Raw genomic sequence first — 15,452 nt, 5'->3', positions numbered from 1 at the left:
AACTACGACGCATGCGCAAGTGCGAAGCGTCACCTATCACTGAACAAGCCCCCCCCCCACAGTCTTAAACGGTTAATGATTGGTTCTTTTAGCTGGCAGGCGGAGTTTCTCCACATTAAACCTCCCGCGAGATGTGGCAGTGAGGGCGAGATGTTGTCTAGGAATGGATGTGAGTGCCTTTCAGGTGATTTGTGCGCTGTTTTTATCAGAGAAACGAAAGACGCGAAAGAAGAGACTGTGGCAGAAACACTGGAGACACGGAGAGCACGAGCTGTGTGTGCGGCAGAAAGAGATCGAGGTGATGACACGCACGCACGCACGCACGCACGCGGTCACGTGATGTTTGTTTACGTGACCATGCGTTGGTTTGTTTTCTATGTTGTTACAGGTTGATGAAAACAGTTGGTTCATGACGCCCGAGGAGTTTGATGATCTGCTGGATCTGGTGAGTCCTCTCATCACGAAACAGGACACAAAGATGAGGCGCGCGATCACTGCGCGAGAGCGTCTGTCTTTAACTCTGCGCTTTCTCATCACAGGCCAGTATATGCTGTGCTAATACAAACACTTATATATACAAGTCAGTCAGATGCTTTAAATGATGATGAATGTGTCATGACAGGACACACGTTCAGATCCCTCAGTCTCCAGTATCCCGTCGGAGGCTCCACTGTGTCCATCATTGTGCTGGAGACATGTGCTGCCCTGCATCAGGTGATGAAAGACAGCTTTCTGAAGGTAAAACATTGAGCAAATAAATGTTGAAACATGTCTATCATTTACATTCAATTAACGGACACAACAAACTCCCCACACCAAATGTTTCGAGATTTAAAAGGACATTTTACCCTAAAAAGAAGAATCATTTACATCATTCATATATTGTTGTCATATTATCATTATCGCTTCTCACGTGGTTGTCCCGCGTCTTTCTTCAGTGGGACACAGCAGAAGATATTTTGAGAAATGTCTCAGTGGTTTTGTGTTCCTACAATGGATGTCAATGGTGTTCAGTGTTGTTTGGATATAAACGTTCTTCAAAATATCTTCTTTTGTGAAGAAAGTCCTACAGATTGACGAAAACAATCTGTCCCTTTAACATACACATGCTGCCACATAGTCTAGTGTATTAAAACACCGCAGCGTTATTCTATTATCTCCTGCTGTCCTTTGAATCCCTTGCCTCAGTGTTACTCAGTTGTCTCTCTCTCTCAGACACCGGACACTGAGGACGACTGGCGCCGGATTGCCAAGCGTTTCGAGGCGAGATGGCAGTTTCCACATTGTCTCGGTGCGCTGGATGCCAAGCACATTCACATCCAGGCGTCTGCCAAAAACGCTTGTCCGTCTCAAAACTTCATCATGATGTTGGCCGCCGTGGATGCAGACTTGAAGTTTATTTATGCAGATGTGGGCAGTCGGGCCAGCGAGTCTGACGCCGGAGTGTTTGTTCAGTCAGATCTGTGTAGAGCCATGGACCAGAACCTTCTTCACCTCCCTCCTGCAGAGCCCTTGCCTGAAGCCAATAAAGCGATGTCTTATGTGTTCGTGGGGGATCTTACGTATCCACTGAGATGTGATCTAATGAGACCGTATCCACAGAAGGACATGGATCACGGCCGGAGGGTTTTTAACTACCGCGTCTCTCGGGCACGGAGCGTGGCGGAGAACGCTTTTGGCATCCTTGCCAACAGATTCCGTGTGTTCAGATCCAACATCTGTCTAGAACCAGAGAAGGTGGTCAAGATCACCATGGCGGCACTTTGCGTGCACAATTTTCTCCTGGAGCGCCGGTCGGACACGTACACGCCGGCAGAATTTACAGACTGGGAAGATGGCGACAGCACGGTGGTCAAGGGAGCCTGGCGTAGATACGGGACGGGAGTCTTCAAGCCGCTGAACAGCGGGAACATCCGGAATCCCTGTTTCAGCGCTAAAGAACAAAGAAATGTGCTGAGGAATTATTTTACTTCACCTGCGGGACGGCTTGACCGACAGGAGGATCTCAACACCCAAACGGCAAAAGACTTTTGAACATTAATGTGTTTATATCGTTTGTGATGACTGGAGCACATTTGCATTTGTTATAGTTTGTCGAGGAGCTCTGACTTCAGTTAGGACGCTATCAACCGCTTCAACTCGATCAATTTTGTGTTTTATTTTCTCTGGCAAACAATATTTCTCTTGTAAATAAAAATGTACATTTATAAGTTTCACATTTTACTGAGATATTGGACAGTTACACAACTTGTGCACATTAAAAAATCTTTGTGTTTTGAAAGATGGAAGTTTCTTCAAAGAATCTTTATAAGATTTGAATAAAGAACAGAACTATTAAGGTGCTGTAGATGTGGTCACAGTTTACATGTGTGGGTCATTGACGTCTGAATTTAGAAAGGCCGATTTTTAAATGCTAAAATATTTGTATGGCAATTATTCATATAAACATAAAGAATGTTGTGTAAACAAAGTGCAGATTCACATTTCTATTGTTGTGTTTTTCTAAATGTGTTGTGAAGAAAGTCATACAGGTTTGACATCACAAGAGGATGAGCAAATGATGAAAGCAATCTGTCACTTTAACATCGACATGCTGCCACATAGAAATGACTGTTAGAAGAATTTTTGCCTGTTTGATTATGAAGATAAGTGTTTCGTGTTAGTGAAGGTGTAAGGATTAGTACTTGAATACATGTTCTGACAGTTTTTTTTCACTGTTGTTAAATTCCAGGGCGACAAGAAAACGGAAGTTCTTCTTCTTGTTCTTCTTGTTTGTTGTAAGATGGATGTTATGAAACACTGCTTTGTGAAAAGGTGGAAGTTAAGTTACATCATTATGAAAAAGGCGTATAATCCTACATGTTTCTTTTATGCTGGTAGCAGCACATTCAACGGATGAACCACAGCAGACGTGTGATGAATGATGACTGTAATCACACTGATACTGACTGTCTGGCCATATGAACATCAATCTATATTTTGTCTTTAAAAATGCACATTTGTTGCACAAACAGACGTTTGTGCTCCATGATGTATAATATAATTCACTGCTGTATAACAGTGTTTTGCAGTTATAATTTAAGAAATTAGCAATTCAGTTGAAATGACTGCAGGTTACGAACGCAAAATATGTCAATGAAATCTGTTTTTTGGACATTTAGTTTTATAAGAAAGCAGATTGCCTCACGATTCCTCTCTCTGCGGCTGGTTCCTTATTTTCTACTCTTATCTTCTTCTAAATATATTCCATGTGCTGTCATTTGTCCCTTTAGAGTCTATACCCTTTTGGATTGATTATACGATATTCTTGCTAAACCTAGTTTACCTTGTTATAATTTGGTCTTGTAGTTTCACCTTGTATTGTCTGGCTCCAGAGTTTGGTGCCCTCACGGGTCTCTGCCTCTTTATTCTGGGGTCTGCCCAGCAATCTCTATCCCAGTCATCCAGTGGATACCGCCAAGTGGGTTGGTCTGAGTAGTGGAAGTATTCCTGTTGCGGGAGTAATTTCTACCAATTGGATTAGTTCTGGTTTCTAGTGTGATCTACCATGCAAATTTATTCCTGTTCTCCACCCAGTGGATATTTACTGTGCGACGAGTTTCCAACCTTGTGGATAATACCTTATCGAGGGTGTCTTTTGGATTTCTGATCTTGAGAGGAAATTGAATTTGAGATTTTCCCTTCGGTTGGGGTTTGCAATCACCCGACACGACAAACTGCCTCGGTCATATGCTGGTCCCTGGTGCCAATTTGTGGCACAAGTTCTGACTGGCCAACGACATTAAAGACTGCGGATTACCTCCACAGTTTGTCACCTCAGGGATTTGTGTCCCTCAATGACCAACAAAGCCTGTAACTCTTCCCCCCCCCCCCGAGTCATTTCGCTCCCCGCCGAGCGCTCGAGCCACTTACAGTATCTTGTTGTGATCCCTTGGACTTTCCACTGTTTCCACTGAGGTGGTTGTGTTATGATTCTCTGCTCTGGCGGGCTGTTGTTTGGGGGGTTTTGTGACCTTAAATAAGTCAGTCTAACCCTCTATTTGACTCTGACGTAATTCCTGACAATGGATAATGTACAGGTAACCGGTTGATATGGCAGAAATAATCCCAGACAGTGTGATCAGGACTTGAAGCAAAGGGTCTTCTATCACACTGAAGGGGATAATTTGGCGATAACAGCCGGTTGCTTGTACATTATTCCGCTTATTACACAGCTAATTGCCAAATGAGAAAAACTGGGCATGAAATGTGAATTTCAAATATTTTATTAGCTATTTTTTTCCTAATGCAGACCATAAGCGAGAAAAGACGTTTACTTTCAGTTTTAGGTTAAGAAACGACATTCAGATGTCACGAACAGGGAAAATGGTTTAATCATTTGTAAATATAATGTCATATGTAAAAGATAATCAACGGCTAGCCGTACATTAAAGAATCATACAAAATCTGAGCACATTGGGTTAACATAAAGGCTTACAAATCAAGACATGTTAATAAAGTCATAATAAAAACAGAGTAGATGGATAATTTCCACATTTATCAACAGAGCGTTTTATTCTACATGAGTTGATATCTCTTCCTGGTGGGCAGTCTGACTCCTTCTGTTGTCTGAAAAGAAAAGAAAGCAGTAAAACCAAGCTTTTCGTTATTATTTTGAATGTAAATGAAGAGATTGTGTGATGATGATGATGAAAACTCACGCGCTCTTCCTGCACGGATGATCTGAAGAAGAATGACTGTAGGAGCAGCAAACACTGACACCTCAATAATCACTAGAATCACTAAAAGACACACAAAAGAGAGAAACATGAAGATGAAACTTTCAACGTTGAGTGTTTTGCTCAATGTTGTACTGTAAGAACACTTTATACCTCTTGTTATGATTGATGTTGTTGACGTAACAGATGCTATAAAAGATAGTTGAGTTTAGATGATTCAACAGCAACATGTGATGTTATAACTAATAGTCTTCTGAAATGATGTCCTACCTGTAAATCTGACAGTATATGTGACTGAGGTCTTGATGTCATTCTTGTGTTTGAACACACATCTCAACTCTGTGTTGTCGTCTTCATTCACGAGTGTTGTAGTCAGAGAGATGAGACAGAGTTTATCTGATCTAATCTGATATCTGGAGTCTGTCTTTAGATCGACATCAGTCTGATTCATCCACACCAGCTGATATCCATAATAACTGAACACATTATCACAGTTATATGAAAACAGCTGACAGGAGAGAGTGACAGGTGTGTTTGCTCTTATCTCAGTCTGTGATGATGATGATGATGATGATGATGATGATGATGATGATGATGATGAAGACACTGAAACACAAATCACACAACACACTCTCAGTACTCATGAGTTTCAGTGAAAACACAAGAGATAAAGAGAACTGTGATCTGAAGTTAAACATGTGTTCATATAAATGAAGAGAAACACTGACCATGAAGAACATGTAGAAAAACACGTGAATAAGATCCATGATGACTTCCATTCACATATTGTCTGCAGGTGTAACGTCCACCATCATGTTGTGTTGTTTTATAGATGTTGAGAGAGCAGTCAGATGTCAGACTCAGTCTCTCAGATCTGTTTGTGTTATTCTTATTTATTCCTCCAGTAAACAATTCTACTGTAGATGATCTTGTATTTTTAATGTAGATCCATGTAGTTGAGGAGCATTGATGAAGAGCATCATTACAGGACAGAAACACACTTTCACCAGAACTTATGAACACATCATTCACTTCTGCTCCACTCACACCTGAAACAGCAGATGACATCATTCATATTAATACATCACAATATATTCAAACAGTTCAATATGTTTCTCTCAGTGACAGATAGAGTTTGATTATATTAACATCACATAAATCAAAAGATTTGACAGAAGATAATGTGATCTAGTTCCTCTATTATTGACTCTTGACATCAGACTGTTGAATGTGAGAATAAGAAACATGACGTCACGATGTTCAGGTTAGTCTTGTGTGAGGATTGTGGCCATTCAAGGCTGCATGAACGGACAGAGACTTTGAGTTTCATTGTGTCAAACTAAATATATGCGATCGTTTAATAATAGATGACGGTGGTCCCAACAGAAATGAAATCTGATGAAATAAATGTGTTGTATAGTTTACCTGTGAATAGTGAAGAGAGAAGGATCAGTCCCAGCAGACATATATCACTCTTCTCAGTCATGTTGTGTTTCTCTTACTGAGTCTCTTCTCATCATCTACTTCTTCTTCATCAGAATATTTGTAACTCTTCCTGTGGTTTCTCATTTCCTCTTATCTAACTCTGTGACTCTTAAGTCATAATACTGTATCATACACTGTTAAAAACATCCTCTTACAAAAAGGGTAATTTTCTGGCAGCAGAGGTCCCAGAAATTTTCTGCAGAAATACGGAGAAAACTTTGTAGCTTTAAACTTCATGGTAAAGTGTTTCTCCGCAATTCGTAGCTGTGTGAAATAATTTAATTCTACTTATACAAATATTTCTGAATATAAATTTCAAATGTGCAGTCACATGAGTTAAAAGCGATAATTACTTAAAGTTTGCAATTCAATAACAAATGACACAGTTATGCATTGCGGCGCATCAGGTGCTTTTAAACAAAGAAAAATGCATCAAAACACCACAACTCAATATCAAACAAAAATCCCTGTATAATAATAAAAATGCACTATACACCGCTTCCAGAAGGTTAAATTCACATTGTGCAGTACATGCAGTGAATCAGTTTAGATGAAAATCTGCACACAGAGTGTTTCCTTAAGAACTCAATGCACATAAAGTGAGTAAAGGGACACGGCGCATCAATGACTTGATGGTTTATCATGTGTGAAGTTACCGTCATGGTGATCAGCGTTTGCTTGTGTAAAAGAACTTGTAAATGTCTGACGAAGATGATGTTTAATGGAGATGTTGTGTTTCTGTTGCTCTTTTCTATTTTTTTCTGTACTTCTCCACTCTTCAAATGATATTTATTGTTAAATAAACCTGATCAGTGATTAACAGTCAAACATACAGTTAAGGATTGTAAAACACAGATATTTTCTGTAATCTTCAGTTATTAACTGTAAACTGTTTACATGTTCTTTCCGTATTTTTATGGAATTTTCAGGTTCCCACAGATGGCAGTTGTTTTTTTTCCGTAAAAACTACACAATTTCTCTATAATTTTATGGACATTTTTTAACGTGTATAACACTACCTGTATGAACCTTGTATCATATTTGTAGATGAAAGCAGACGACTGTGACGGATGACAGCATGACTCATGGTTCATGACTTTCCAACCCAATAGATTGAATCAAGGGTTAGATTTCCATAATGTGATTCGTGGCTGGAAAACATTAATATTGGAATAACAGGTACTGTTAATGCTTTTAGGTACAAGCTGGTTGTTAGGGATGCTTATGTGCATATTCACTGCGACTTGGTTACAGTCAATGTGCCGAAGTGAGTCGTGTAAAAGTAATCGATACAAGTTGAACTCAGATCTGTGAGCACTCTTCCTCTTGATAAAACACTATCGTGAGTGTTAAACTAAGTTTCTTTCTGTGTTTTGGATTACCCTTAAAATCAAATCAGAAATAGGTTGGATGTTGTGAGAGAATTCTTCTGCAGATCTGGGAGCACAAGAACTATACACAGAGCATCCAGCTTTTGAACTCATTTATTTCAGGTAAGACAAATCCTTATACAGTGCACAATAAGACACCTGTTATACCAAATAAGATGACCACAAAAAAACACACATAGTCTACACTTATTCATTCATTTATATGGGCTTATTAATCTATGTGGAAAAAAATATCTAACAGTGATTGATTCAGATCATTTTCCCAGACGTGGATCCTGATAACACAAAATCCCCTATTTAACAATGTATAAGTGAGGACGTGGGTCGATTTTTTTAAACCACTGTATTTGATTTCATATAGACTAGGGTGACCATACATCCTCTTTTTCCCGAACATCTCCACTTTTTCCTCTAATTTTCCCAAAAAATCCGGGATTTGGCTTTGCGTTCTACACTCGTCATTCATTGTATGCGTTTATCATACAACAGCCACACCTTCTTGCTCGTCACCATTTGTCGGTATATGTGTATGTTTATCCGCACGTAGGTAAACAAAGTGCATCTCAATCCCTCAGCAACACGGCAACAACCAATAGAGAGAGAAGCAGCTTGCTTGTCAGTGGGTGGCACATGACTCCTGAATAGCGTTAACGATGCCCAAATGTAAATGTAAATCCACAGATGAATTACGAAGAAAATTCCCATGTATTCGTCTCGGACAGGATCCGTTTGAAGCAGAACGTAAGATCGATAACTTTATGTTGTTTAAAGTCACGGGACTACTTGCACAAAAGCACAAGGATGGACTTGGTAAGAGACGTGACCATTTCAGTGATCAAGTACAGGGTCTGAACAGTTCATGGCTGGAGTATCTAGAGGATGGATGGCGCACATGGAGGAGTTCTCCTGTTTCATGTGGATCTGAGTCAGACACCTGACTGGAATGACATAGAAGCGTGTATCAAATACCTGGGAGAAAAGGGGGCCAATTGATGATGCAAAGTGCTTTGATCAGGTCACCAATCTGAAGAAATTCACAGAAAGATGTAACAGTGATGGAGATTTCAGTGATCTGCAGGTACAAGAAGAGGACAAAATATTTTGAAAAGTGCAAAAGCATAGATTTCTATTCAGAGCTACTGAAGATTGCACAGTTTTTGTTTGCTTTCCTTCTCACAATGCAAATGTAGAGTGCAAATGTAAATGTTGAATGTTTAGCAAATGTTGTCATTTTAATGCTAAAAAAGTATTTGTTTGATATTATTCTATTGCTGAAGGCCAAACGTTGAATGGAAGGGATGTATTACTTAATGTATTAAAGTTCAGTAACAGTTTCATGGTTGTTGACGCATTTGTCAAGTATTCACACTCATCCCGCTGTGGGTGTCCATCTGCCTCCTGCCCCCACTGACAGGCCTCTTTCATGAAAGCTGAAATATGGTCACCCTCATATACACACACACCCTTAAGCACTACTTTATAAGGTTATGTTCTCAGTTAACAGTGTATTACAAAAATGAAAGCGTGTTAAAGTTTATTAAAAGTAGATTTGAAGTTCTGTTAACATATATTTGATTTAAGTCGTTTTCTGGTTGTTTTGTAATTTAGCCATAATCACAGGGAATGACACTAATGTTGTTGGGACCAGTGCTCGAATTGAACCAAGTCTTTTGGGTGGTTCCCCTCATAAGACCTTTTTTTGGTGGGGGTTAGTCTCGCAATATACAATTGATACAAAATACACAATATATTTGATTATAGTATGCAAAGCTGTATACTATTATATTTAAAGCAGGTTAACAAAGAAGAACAGGCTTCTTTCACTGTCCTGCGCTTAGCGGTCTTTAGACATGGGGCGGATTGTTACAAATTTAAAGAGACATGCCAACTAGCCCATAGACAAAGGTATTATAAATTATTGTAAAAGATTTATTCACAAAATGTACCACATCCATAGCATAAATTTGATCACATTTGGCAGAATCATTTTTCCCAAAATACAAATATCTGAGGGACCCCCAAAGTCCATTTTTACTTCTTAAGGGGTGTCCCTGATGCATTATGGGGGGTCCCGGATCCCCCCAGCCCCCCTTCAATTCGAGCACTGGTTGGAACTTAGTTTCTATTTTTGTTTCCGGTACTGAGACATGTTTCCCTCATGATCACGCTTTTATGAACACATGAACATGCATTGTGAGGCTACGAGCACTGCCACGTCGGAGACGGGTGGGACGCATGAGGGGCGTGGCTAATGACGTAAACATCCCCAAACCGCTTTAGTGCTCATTAAGGAAAAGTTACATGAACTATGTGTGATGTTTTAAACAGAGTCTTTATTGCATTGATCTTCAAAGTCTGCTTAGAACTCAAATACATAAAAATACAATAATTCTCTCATTTATTTATTAAACAGATTGATTTAAAATCGCGTTCTCATCTGTGTCAAAAACGTCCGCACGCGCTCCTCTTCACAGGAGGGAGGTTTACATACTTTACCATCTGCAAAGGAACGCGGCGCCACGTGACGTCACCGCGCGTCCGGCGCTTTAAAGATCCCCGAGCGTCCGAACTCACCGGACAGACAGACAAGATGACGGCGAAGAACAGAAGTAAGATCAGTTCGCACACAAACGACAGAAGCCCCGCCGTCCAGCACGATGAGTCGGTGAAGAAGAGCCAGAAGAACGCGGGTCCGAGCGCGCTCATGAAGTTGATGTCTGCGCTGTTTTATCTGACGCTCGCGGGATGCGCGGTGCTCGCGGCGCTTTATTTCCAACAAGTGTTAACGGAGGTGAAACTTATGAACCTGAAACACGAAGAATCGATGGAGAGACACAAAGAGATGCAGCGCGCGCTTCAACAGGTCTGTTATGATCTTTACTGTACAGAACTGAGCAGTTATCATCACCATATGAGTGTTTATAACACACTGACACTGTTGGAAAACTTTCACAACTTTCGTCTGATAAATAAAATAACGTGTATCTGACATTGAGCTTCTGCCTTCCGTGCTACTCGTCACTTTTATTCAATGGACTTATAAATGTGCACAGTTGTGAACATCGTGAAATCTTTCTGTGTTTTGTGCAGCAGATGTGGGGATCTGTGATTGGCTGCTCAGATCACAGAGAGGAGGGGGGGTCGGGCATCATCAGCTGTACTTCACTGCATTTTAATATCAAGAAAAGTTTGCATAAAGTTGCATCAATGTTGATAAAATGAAAATGCATTCATCAGTTTGTTTCAAGAGTAAGCAGGTCCTTATTACAACTTTACTATTATACTTTTGTGAGACTGAGTCACATTCAAAGCGAGTTTGTGAGCAGGCAAAACATTCTGCATTAGATCAACACACGCTCACACATTTACATTTGCTAAACAAACTCAGAGCGACGCAAGAATATACGCGCACAAAACACTGAAGATGAAAGAGAAACAACAGCACAATACAATGAACATCCACATCATCGCACAAATAGAGATTTTTGAAACAATAAAGAGAGTCATCTGTGATTTCTCCGTCCTCAGATGAGCTCAGTGAAGGATTCTCTGGAGGGTCTGGAGTCGGCCGTGGACGTTGTTAAAGCTGATCTACAGCGCTCGAGTCAGGCGCTGCAGAGAGGAGAAGCCGACAACCGTCGACTGGAGGAAACCTTACAGAACCTCCAGAATAAACTCTTCAGAGATGTAAAAGACAGCATTGAGGAGGTGAAGGAGGCTCAGGAGCGGGACGTCTCGTCTCTGGAGCGAAGCCTCGAGGAACGTCTGGGCCAGCTGAGCCGCTCCATCGCAGAGAGCGTGTCGGAGGTCTCCGGAGAACAGAGCCACTACAAGAATGAACTTCAGGAGCTTAAATCTCACCTGCAGGAGCGTCAGACGCCTGCGCTCATCCAACAGGAGCTGACGTCCATCAACAGCGCCGTGGCCAACCTCAACACCGCCAACGAGGTGTCCGAGGGGAACATGGAGGTCCTGAGGGAGCAGATCACCGCCGTGAGCGCGGAACTCCAGACCAGGAACAGAGAGGTAGCGTCTGTGTCGGAGGAGATCGAGTCCGTGCGCTCGCTGATGAGGAGCATTGTGGGTACGATACGGGAGGAGGTGGCTGAGGCTCGGACTGGCGCACAGACCGCGTCCGACCGGGTTCAGGCTCTGGGCGACGGGCTGGAGCGCTCCGACGGGGCCCTTCACACCCTGGAGATGCAGTTGAGGGAGGAACTGCTGAAGGCGGAGAGACGATTAGAAGACGTGGAGGCCAGACTGAAGGCCACGGAGGAGAGCGAGGACTCGCTGACGGAGCAGACCAACAAACTGTACGAATCTCACCAGAGCTCGCTGCAGAACTACAGAACAGTGACGGAGACGCTGAGGGAAGACGTGGAGGAGATGAAGAGGAGTCTGAGTGAGGCTCAGGTGAGATTACAGGCCGTGGAGCTCAAACCGGAGGCGGAGGGTTCGGAGGTAGCGCGAGATCTTGAGATGACAAGAGAAGAGACGGATGAATCTGAAATAACAGATTTGAATTGATGAATTGCTGACGTCTAAAAATACCTGCACTGTAGTTTTTATCCGTTCAGTTTTTAAAGTGGAATCAGGATTGTAGTTGTTTTACAGTAAAAGATGTTGTCAACCGTGTGACTCTCATTACATTCGACTGTACGTATAATACCAATGTGCAAACACATCTCTTGGAATATTTTTCATGTCGATTATAAAAAATATGTTTGACGTTGTAGACTGCATGATTTAGGAAGTTTTTAAAGGAACAGTTCACCCCAATATTTAAATTCTGTCATTATTCGTTCGCCCTCAAGTTGTTCCAAGCCTGTATAAAGGTGTTTGTTATGTGAAACACAAAAGAAGATAAGAAGAATTGAAAATTGCGGTTCTGGGGCACCATTTACTAACATATATGTTTCCCTACTGTAGAAGTAATTTGTGCCCTAGGAAGGTTTGGCTGCAAACATTCTTCCAAATATCTTTCTCTGTGTTAACAATGAAAGTGATGAAGGTTTGGAAGAGCTTGAGGGTGAATAAACGATGACAGATTGTTCATTTTAAGGTGAATTGTCCCTTTAAAGAGAGAGATCATCAAACATGTGTGCGAGTCTTTCTTCAGTGGGACACAACAGAAGATATTAAGAGAAATGTCTCAGTGGTTTTGTGTTCATACAATGGAAGTCAATGGGGTTCGGTGTGGTTCGATTATCAACGTTCTTCAAAATATCTTCTTTTTTGTTCTTATGAAAATAACTCGGGTTTGACAGGAAATGTTTTTAATGTTTGGCTGATCTCGGTTCATGTGTTGTCTAGAGAATTCTTCAACACACGCACACAGTGTCTCAAAATATAAACATTTGCTTGAAGTTTTCTCTTATTAAATGTTTAGTTTTAGATGCAACTCCTTGTTTTAGAAACATCTTTTATTTAGATCATTCTTTGATGTTTGTGTTTGTGAAGAAATGATTCTAGTTTCATTCACACGAGGTCAAACAAGATGTGCTGTAGTTTGTAGTGTCTCTAATGACATCATCAGATGGGTGGAGTCTGACATCATAAGGGATGTCCTCCTGGATCACCAGAAAATGACTGTAGGCCATTAAAGAAACATTCTTCAAATCATCACATTTCATTTCTTTATTTTCAAACAACAATTTAAAGATTTTAAATGAAAGGTGGTGACAATATTAATACTACTCTTAATTAATAATACTTAAAAGGTGCCAAATATTAGTAATGATGACATTATTTCATCTGCTCATGTACATTACAGACAATAACCCCAGAAAATAAACAATTTATATTCCAAATCAAAAAGGGATTACTGAATCTAATAGCTTTGCATGTCGTTGTCGGGGTTGAAACATCTTATTATCAAAACTGCTGCTTTTTATGAAATGTAAAACATGACATGTTGACAAACTTTTTTAAATACTTTTCATTGGTTAAATATGAAGGATGACCAAAAGAAACGATTTAGGGAAAAAGTTTCATATCATAAAAAATGAAGACATAAGTTTCCATGTGACATAAAAGGGGTCATATGGCGTGAACACATGTTTTTATGGGTCTTTGGTGTGTTATAAGTTGCTCATGCATGTTTTAGACACGTTAAATTCCAGAAATAAAAGTGAGTCGTTCTTTCTTAAAGTGAATGTTCACCCAGACCTGTCTGTAACACCTTGTGTGACCACACCCCCACAAATCTACATCAGTTGGTGGTCTGATGTGACTAAGACCGCCCAAATGTATACACAAGTAAGGTGGAGTACCTGTCAGTACTATTGAAGAGGAACCTGATGTTCCTAATATGGTCAGATGCGTTAGATTTCCCTCACACGCTTGCAGTGTGCACTCTTGATCTAAACGTGAGTTTGAATGTGTCACAGTGTGTGTTTCTGGTCCAGTGTGTCAGATATACAATCTTCAGATGTACGGTTGGTTGTTCTTCATCTCTGTCAATTGTTCTTCTCTCATGACGTCTTCAGCGATCAGTCCGATCCTCAGCGTCAGTTCAGACAGTTTGGCCTCCAGAACGTTGAAGTCCTGTCTGATGGTGAACACTTTGGGCTTCAGGTCAGCGGCGAACGTGCTCATCTTCAACATCTTGGCTTGAGCGCTCTCCAGCGTCAGGATGCGCTCCGAGATCTCACTGTTGGCTGTGGAGACATCCTGAATGAGTTTAGCCATGTGATCCAGTCTCTGAGCGTTCCTCTCCGTCGAGCTCTTCACAGCAGAAACACGATCGATGCTGCCGGCCAGCAGATCGGCGATGCGTTTGATCATCAGTTTCTCGGTCTGAGCGACCTTCTCCTCGAGGGTGTCTGTCTGACTGAGGAGATCCTTCACTTCACCCTCCAGTCCAGACATACGCCTGACGTCTGTGCGGACGGAGGCCACCTTTGACATCACATCACTAGAGATCACAAGACTTCGGTTCTCCAAGTTCTGCACAGCCTGAAACAAACCACTCAGGTTCTCCTGGAGTCGCTGCCGGTGTCTGGTAAGGTTTGAGAACTTCTCCTTCAGAAGAGAGACCTCCATGTCCAAACTCTCCAGATGAGAAACAGCCGGCGGTCTCTTCAGACTGGACATGAGAGACTGAACACGCTCACACTATACAAATACACAAAACACAGATGTTAGAGATAAATATACCTCTAAAAATGATGAGTATTCAAACAGCAACACAACATATAGAATATCGCTCTGCGGCCAGTACTGGATCATGGAAATCCTCAAAACTCCCACAAAAGTACAATGAAACAGTGTTTAAATGAGGCATCTCACTCCGCGAAGATAAAAACACGTTAGAATTATGCTAGATTGACCTAAAACACGTTATCTTGGGTGACCATACCATCGAGTCCAGGATTTCAGGTGCATCCTCTGGATCCACCGCATACGTCATCGAGGTTCTCACAAATGTAGTTAAAAAACATTATAATATGAACATTTAATCATTGAAGTCTCATTCTTACCTTGAATATATCAGTTGTTTTTCACAAGTGAAGCATGAAATAATAAAGCTCCATGATGTATGGGGCGGACAAATGCGACCCCCAGAGGATGCACCTGAAATCCTGGCCAGGACGGAAAAAATGGCACATCACCCTAACGCTAGCATTGTGTTACATTGACCTAAAACAGGTTAGCTTCATGCTAGATCAAAATAAAACAGGTTAGCTTCATGCTAGATCAAAATAAAACAGGTTAGCTTCATGCTAGATCAAAATAAAACAGGTTAGCTTCATGCTAGATAGATTTGATTAAAATCAGCAAAACAATATCTAGATTACAAATCCAACAGACACAATCCATACCAACAAAAAATATTCAGACATACTCAAAATTATGG

General features: G+C 41.0%; 4 protein-coding genes across 4 annotated transcripts in view; 2 read left to right on the top strand and 2 right to left on the bottom strand.

The window, feature by feature from the left end:
• Positions 1-18: 18 nt before the first annotated feature.
• On the top strand, positions 19-2,988 carry LOC130420890 (uncharacterized). Its single transcript, XM_056748412.1, has 4 exons — positions 19-298; positions 389-539; positions 623-738; positions 1,216-2,988. Exons 1-4 carry the CDS (start codon positions 164-166, stop codon positions 2,032-2,034), a joined length of 1,221 nt encoding a protein of 406 aa, XP_056604390.1. The 5' UTR covers positions 19-163; the 3' UTR covers positions 2,035-2,988.
• A 1,261-nt stretch (positions 2,989-4,249) lies between these two features.
• LOC130421175 (uncharacterized) lies at positions 4,250-6,230 on the bottom strand. Its single transcript, XM_056748930.1, has 6 exons — positions 6,144-6,230; positions 5,447-5,767; positions 4,989-5,324; positions 4,872-4,907; positions 4,701-4,781; positions 4,250-4,608 (listed from the first exon to the last, which is right to left on the bottom strand). Exons 1-6 carry the CDS (start codon positions 6,202-6,204, stop codon positions 4,553-4,555), a joined length of 891 nt encoding a protein of 296 aa, XP_056604908.1. The 5' UTR covers positions 6,205-6,230; the 3' UTR covers positions 4,250-4,552.
• A 3,666-nt stretch (positions 6,231-9,896) lies between these two features.
• Positions 9,897-12,229, top strand: ckap4 (cytoskeleton associated protein 4). The gene is made up of 2 exons (XM_056748917.1): positions 9,897-10,457; positions 11,123-12,229. Exons 1-2 carry the CDS (start codon positions 10,185-10,187, stop codon positions 12,119-12,121), a joined length of 1,272 nt encoding a protein of 423 aa, XP_056604895.1. The 5' UTR covers positions 9,897-10,184; the 3' UTR covers positions 12,122-12,229.
• A 987-nt stretch (positions 12,230-13,216) lies between these two features.
• ikbip (IKBKB interacting protein) overlaps positions 13,217-15,452 on the bottom strand; it is an 8,593-nt gene continuing 6,357 nt past the window's right edge. Inside the window, exon 3 of the mRNA XM_056748919.1 lies at positions 13,217-14,710. Coding sequence (XP_056604897.1) covers positions 14,021-14,710 — 690 coding nt within the window. The 3' untranslated portion in view covers positions 13,217-14,020. The remainder of the gene's footprint in view (positions 14,711-15,452) is intronic.

The sequence above is a fragment of the Triplophysa dalaica genome, chromosome 5 (genome assembly GCF_015846415.1).
Source record: "Triplophysa dalaica isolate WHDGS20190420 chromosome 5, ASM1584641v1, whole genome shotgun sequence".
NCBI classification, from domain to species: domain Eukaryota; kingdom Metazoa; phylum Chordata; class Actinopteri; order Cypriniformes; family Nemacheilidae; genus Triplophysa; species Triplophysa dalaica.
This window is presented reverse-complemented; position numbering and strand designations above follow the sequence as displayed.

Bases quoted from the DNA above. Each gene is read 5' to 3' on its own strand.
- ckap4 (XM_056748917.1), top strand. From the start codon at position 10,185: ATGACGGCGAAGAACAGAAGTAAGATCAGTTCGCACACAAACGACAGA. The intron at 10,458-11,122 runs GTCTGTTATGAT...CTCCGTCCTCAG, and splicing joins TGCAGCGCGCGCTTCAACAG to ATGAGCTCAGTGAAGGATTC.
- LOC130420890 (XM_056748412.1), top strand. From the start codon at position 164: ATGGATGTGAGTGCCTTTCAGGTGATTTGTGCGCTGTTTTTATCAGAG. The intron at 540-622 runs GCCAGTATATGC...GTGTCATGACAG, and splicing joins TCTGCGCTTTCTCATCACAG to GACACACGTTCAGATCCCTC. The intron at 739-1,215 runs GTAAAACATTGA...TCTCTCTCTCAG, and splicing joins TGAAAGACAGCTTTCTGAAG to ACACCGGACACTGAGGACGA.
- LOC130421175 (XM_056748930.1), bottom strand. From the start codon at position 6,204: ATGACTGAGAAGAGTGATATATGTCTGCTGGGACTGATCCTTCTCTCT. The intron at 4,908-4,988 runs GTAGGACATCAT...TATCTTTTATAG, and splicing joins ATATACTGTCAGATTTACAG to CATCTGTTACGTCAACAACA. The intron at 4,609-4,700 runs GTGAGTTTTCAT...TTTTCTTTTCAG, and splicing joins CATCCGTGCAGGAAGAGCGC to ACAACAGAAGGAGTCAGACT.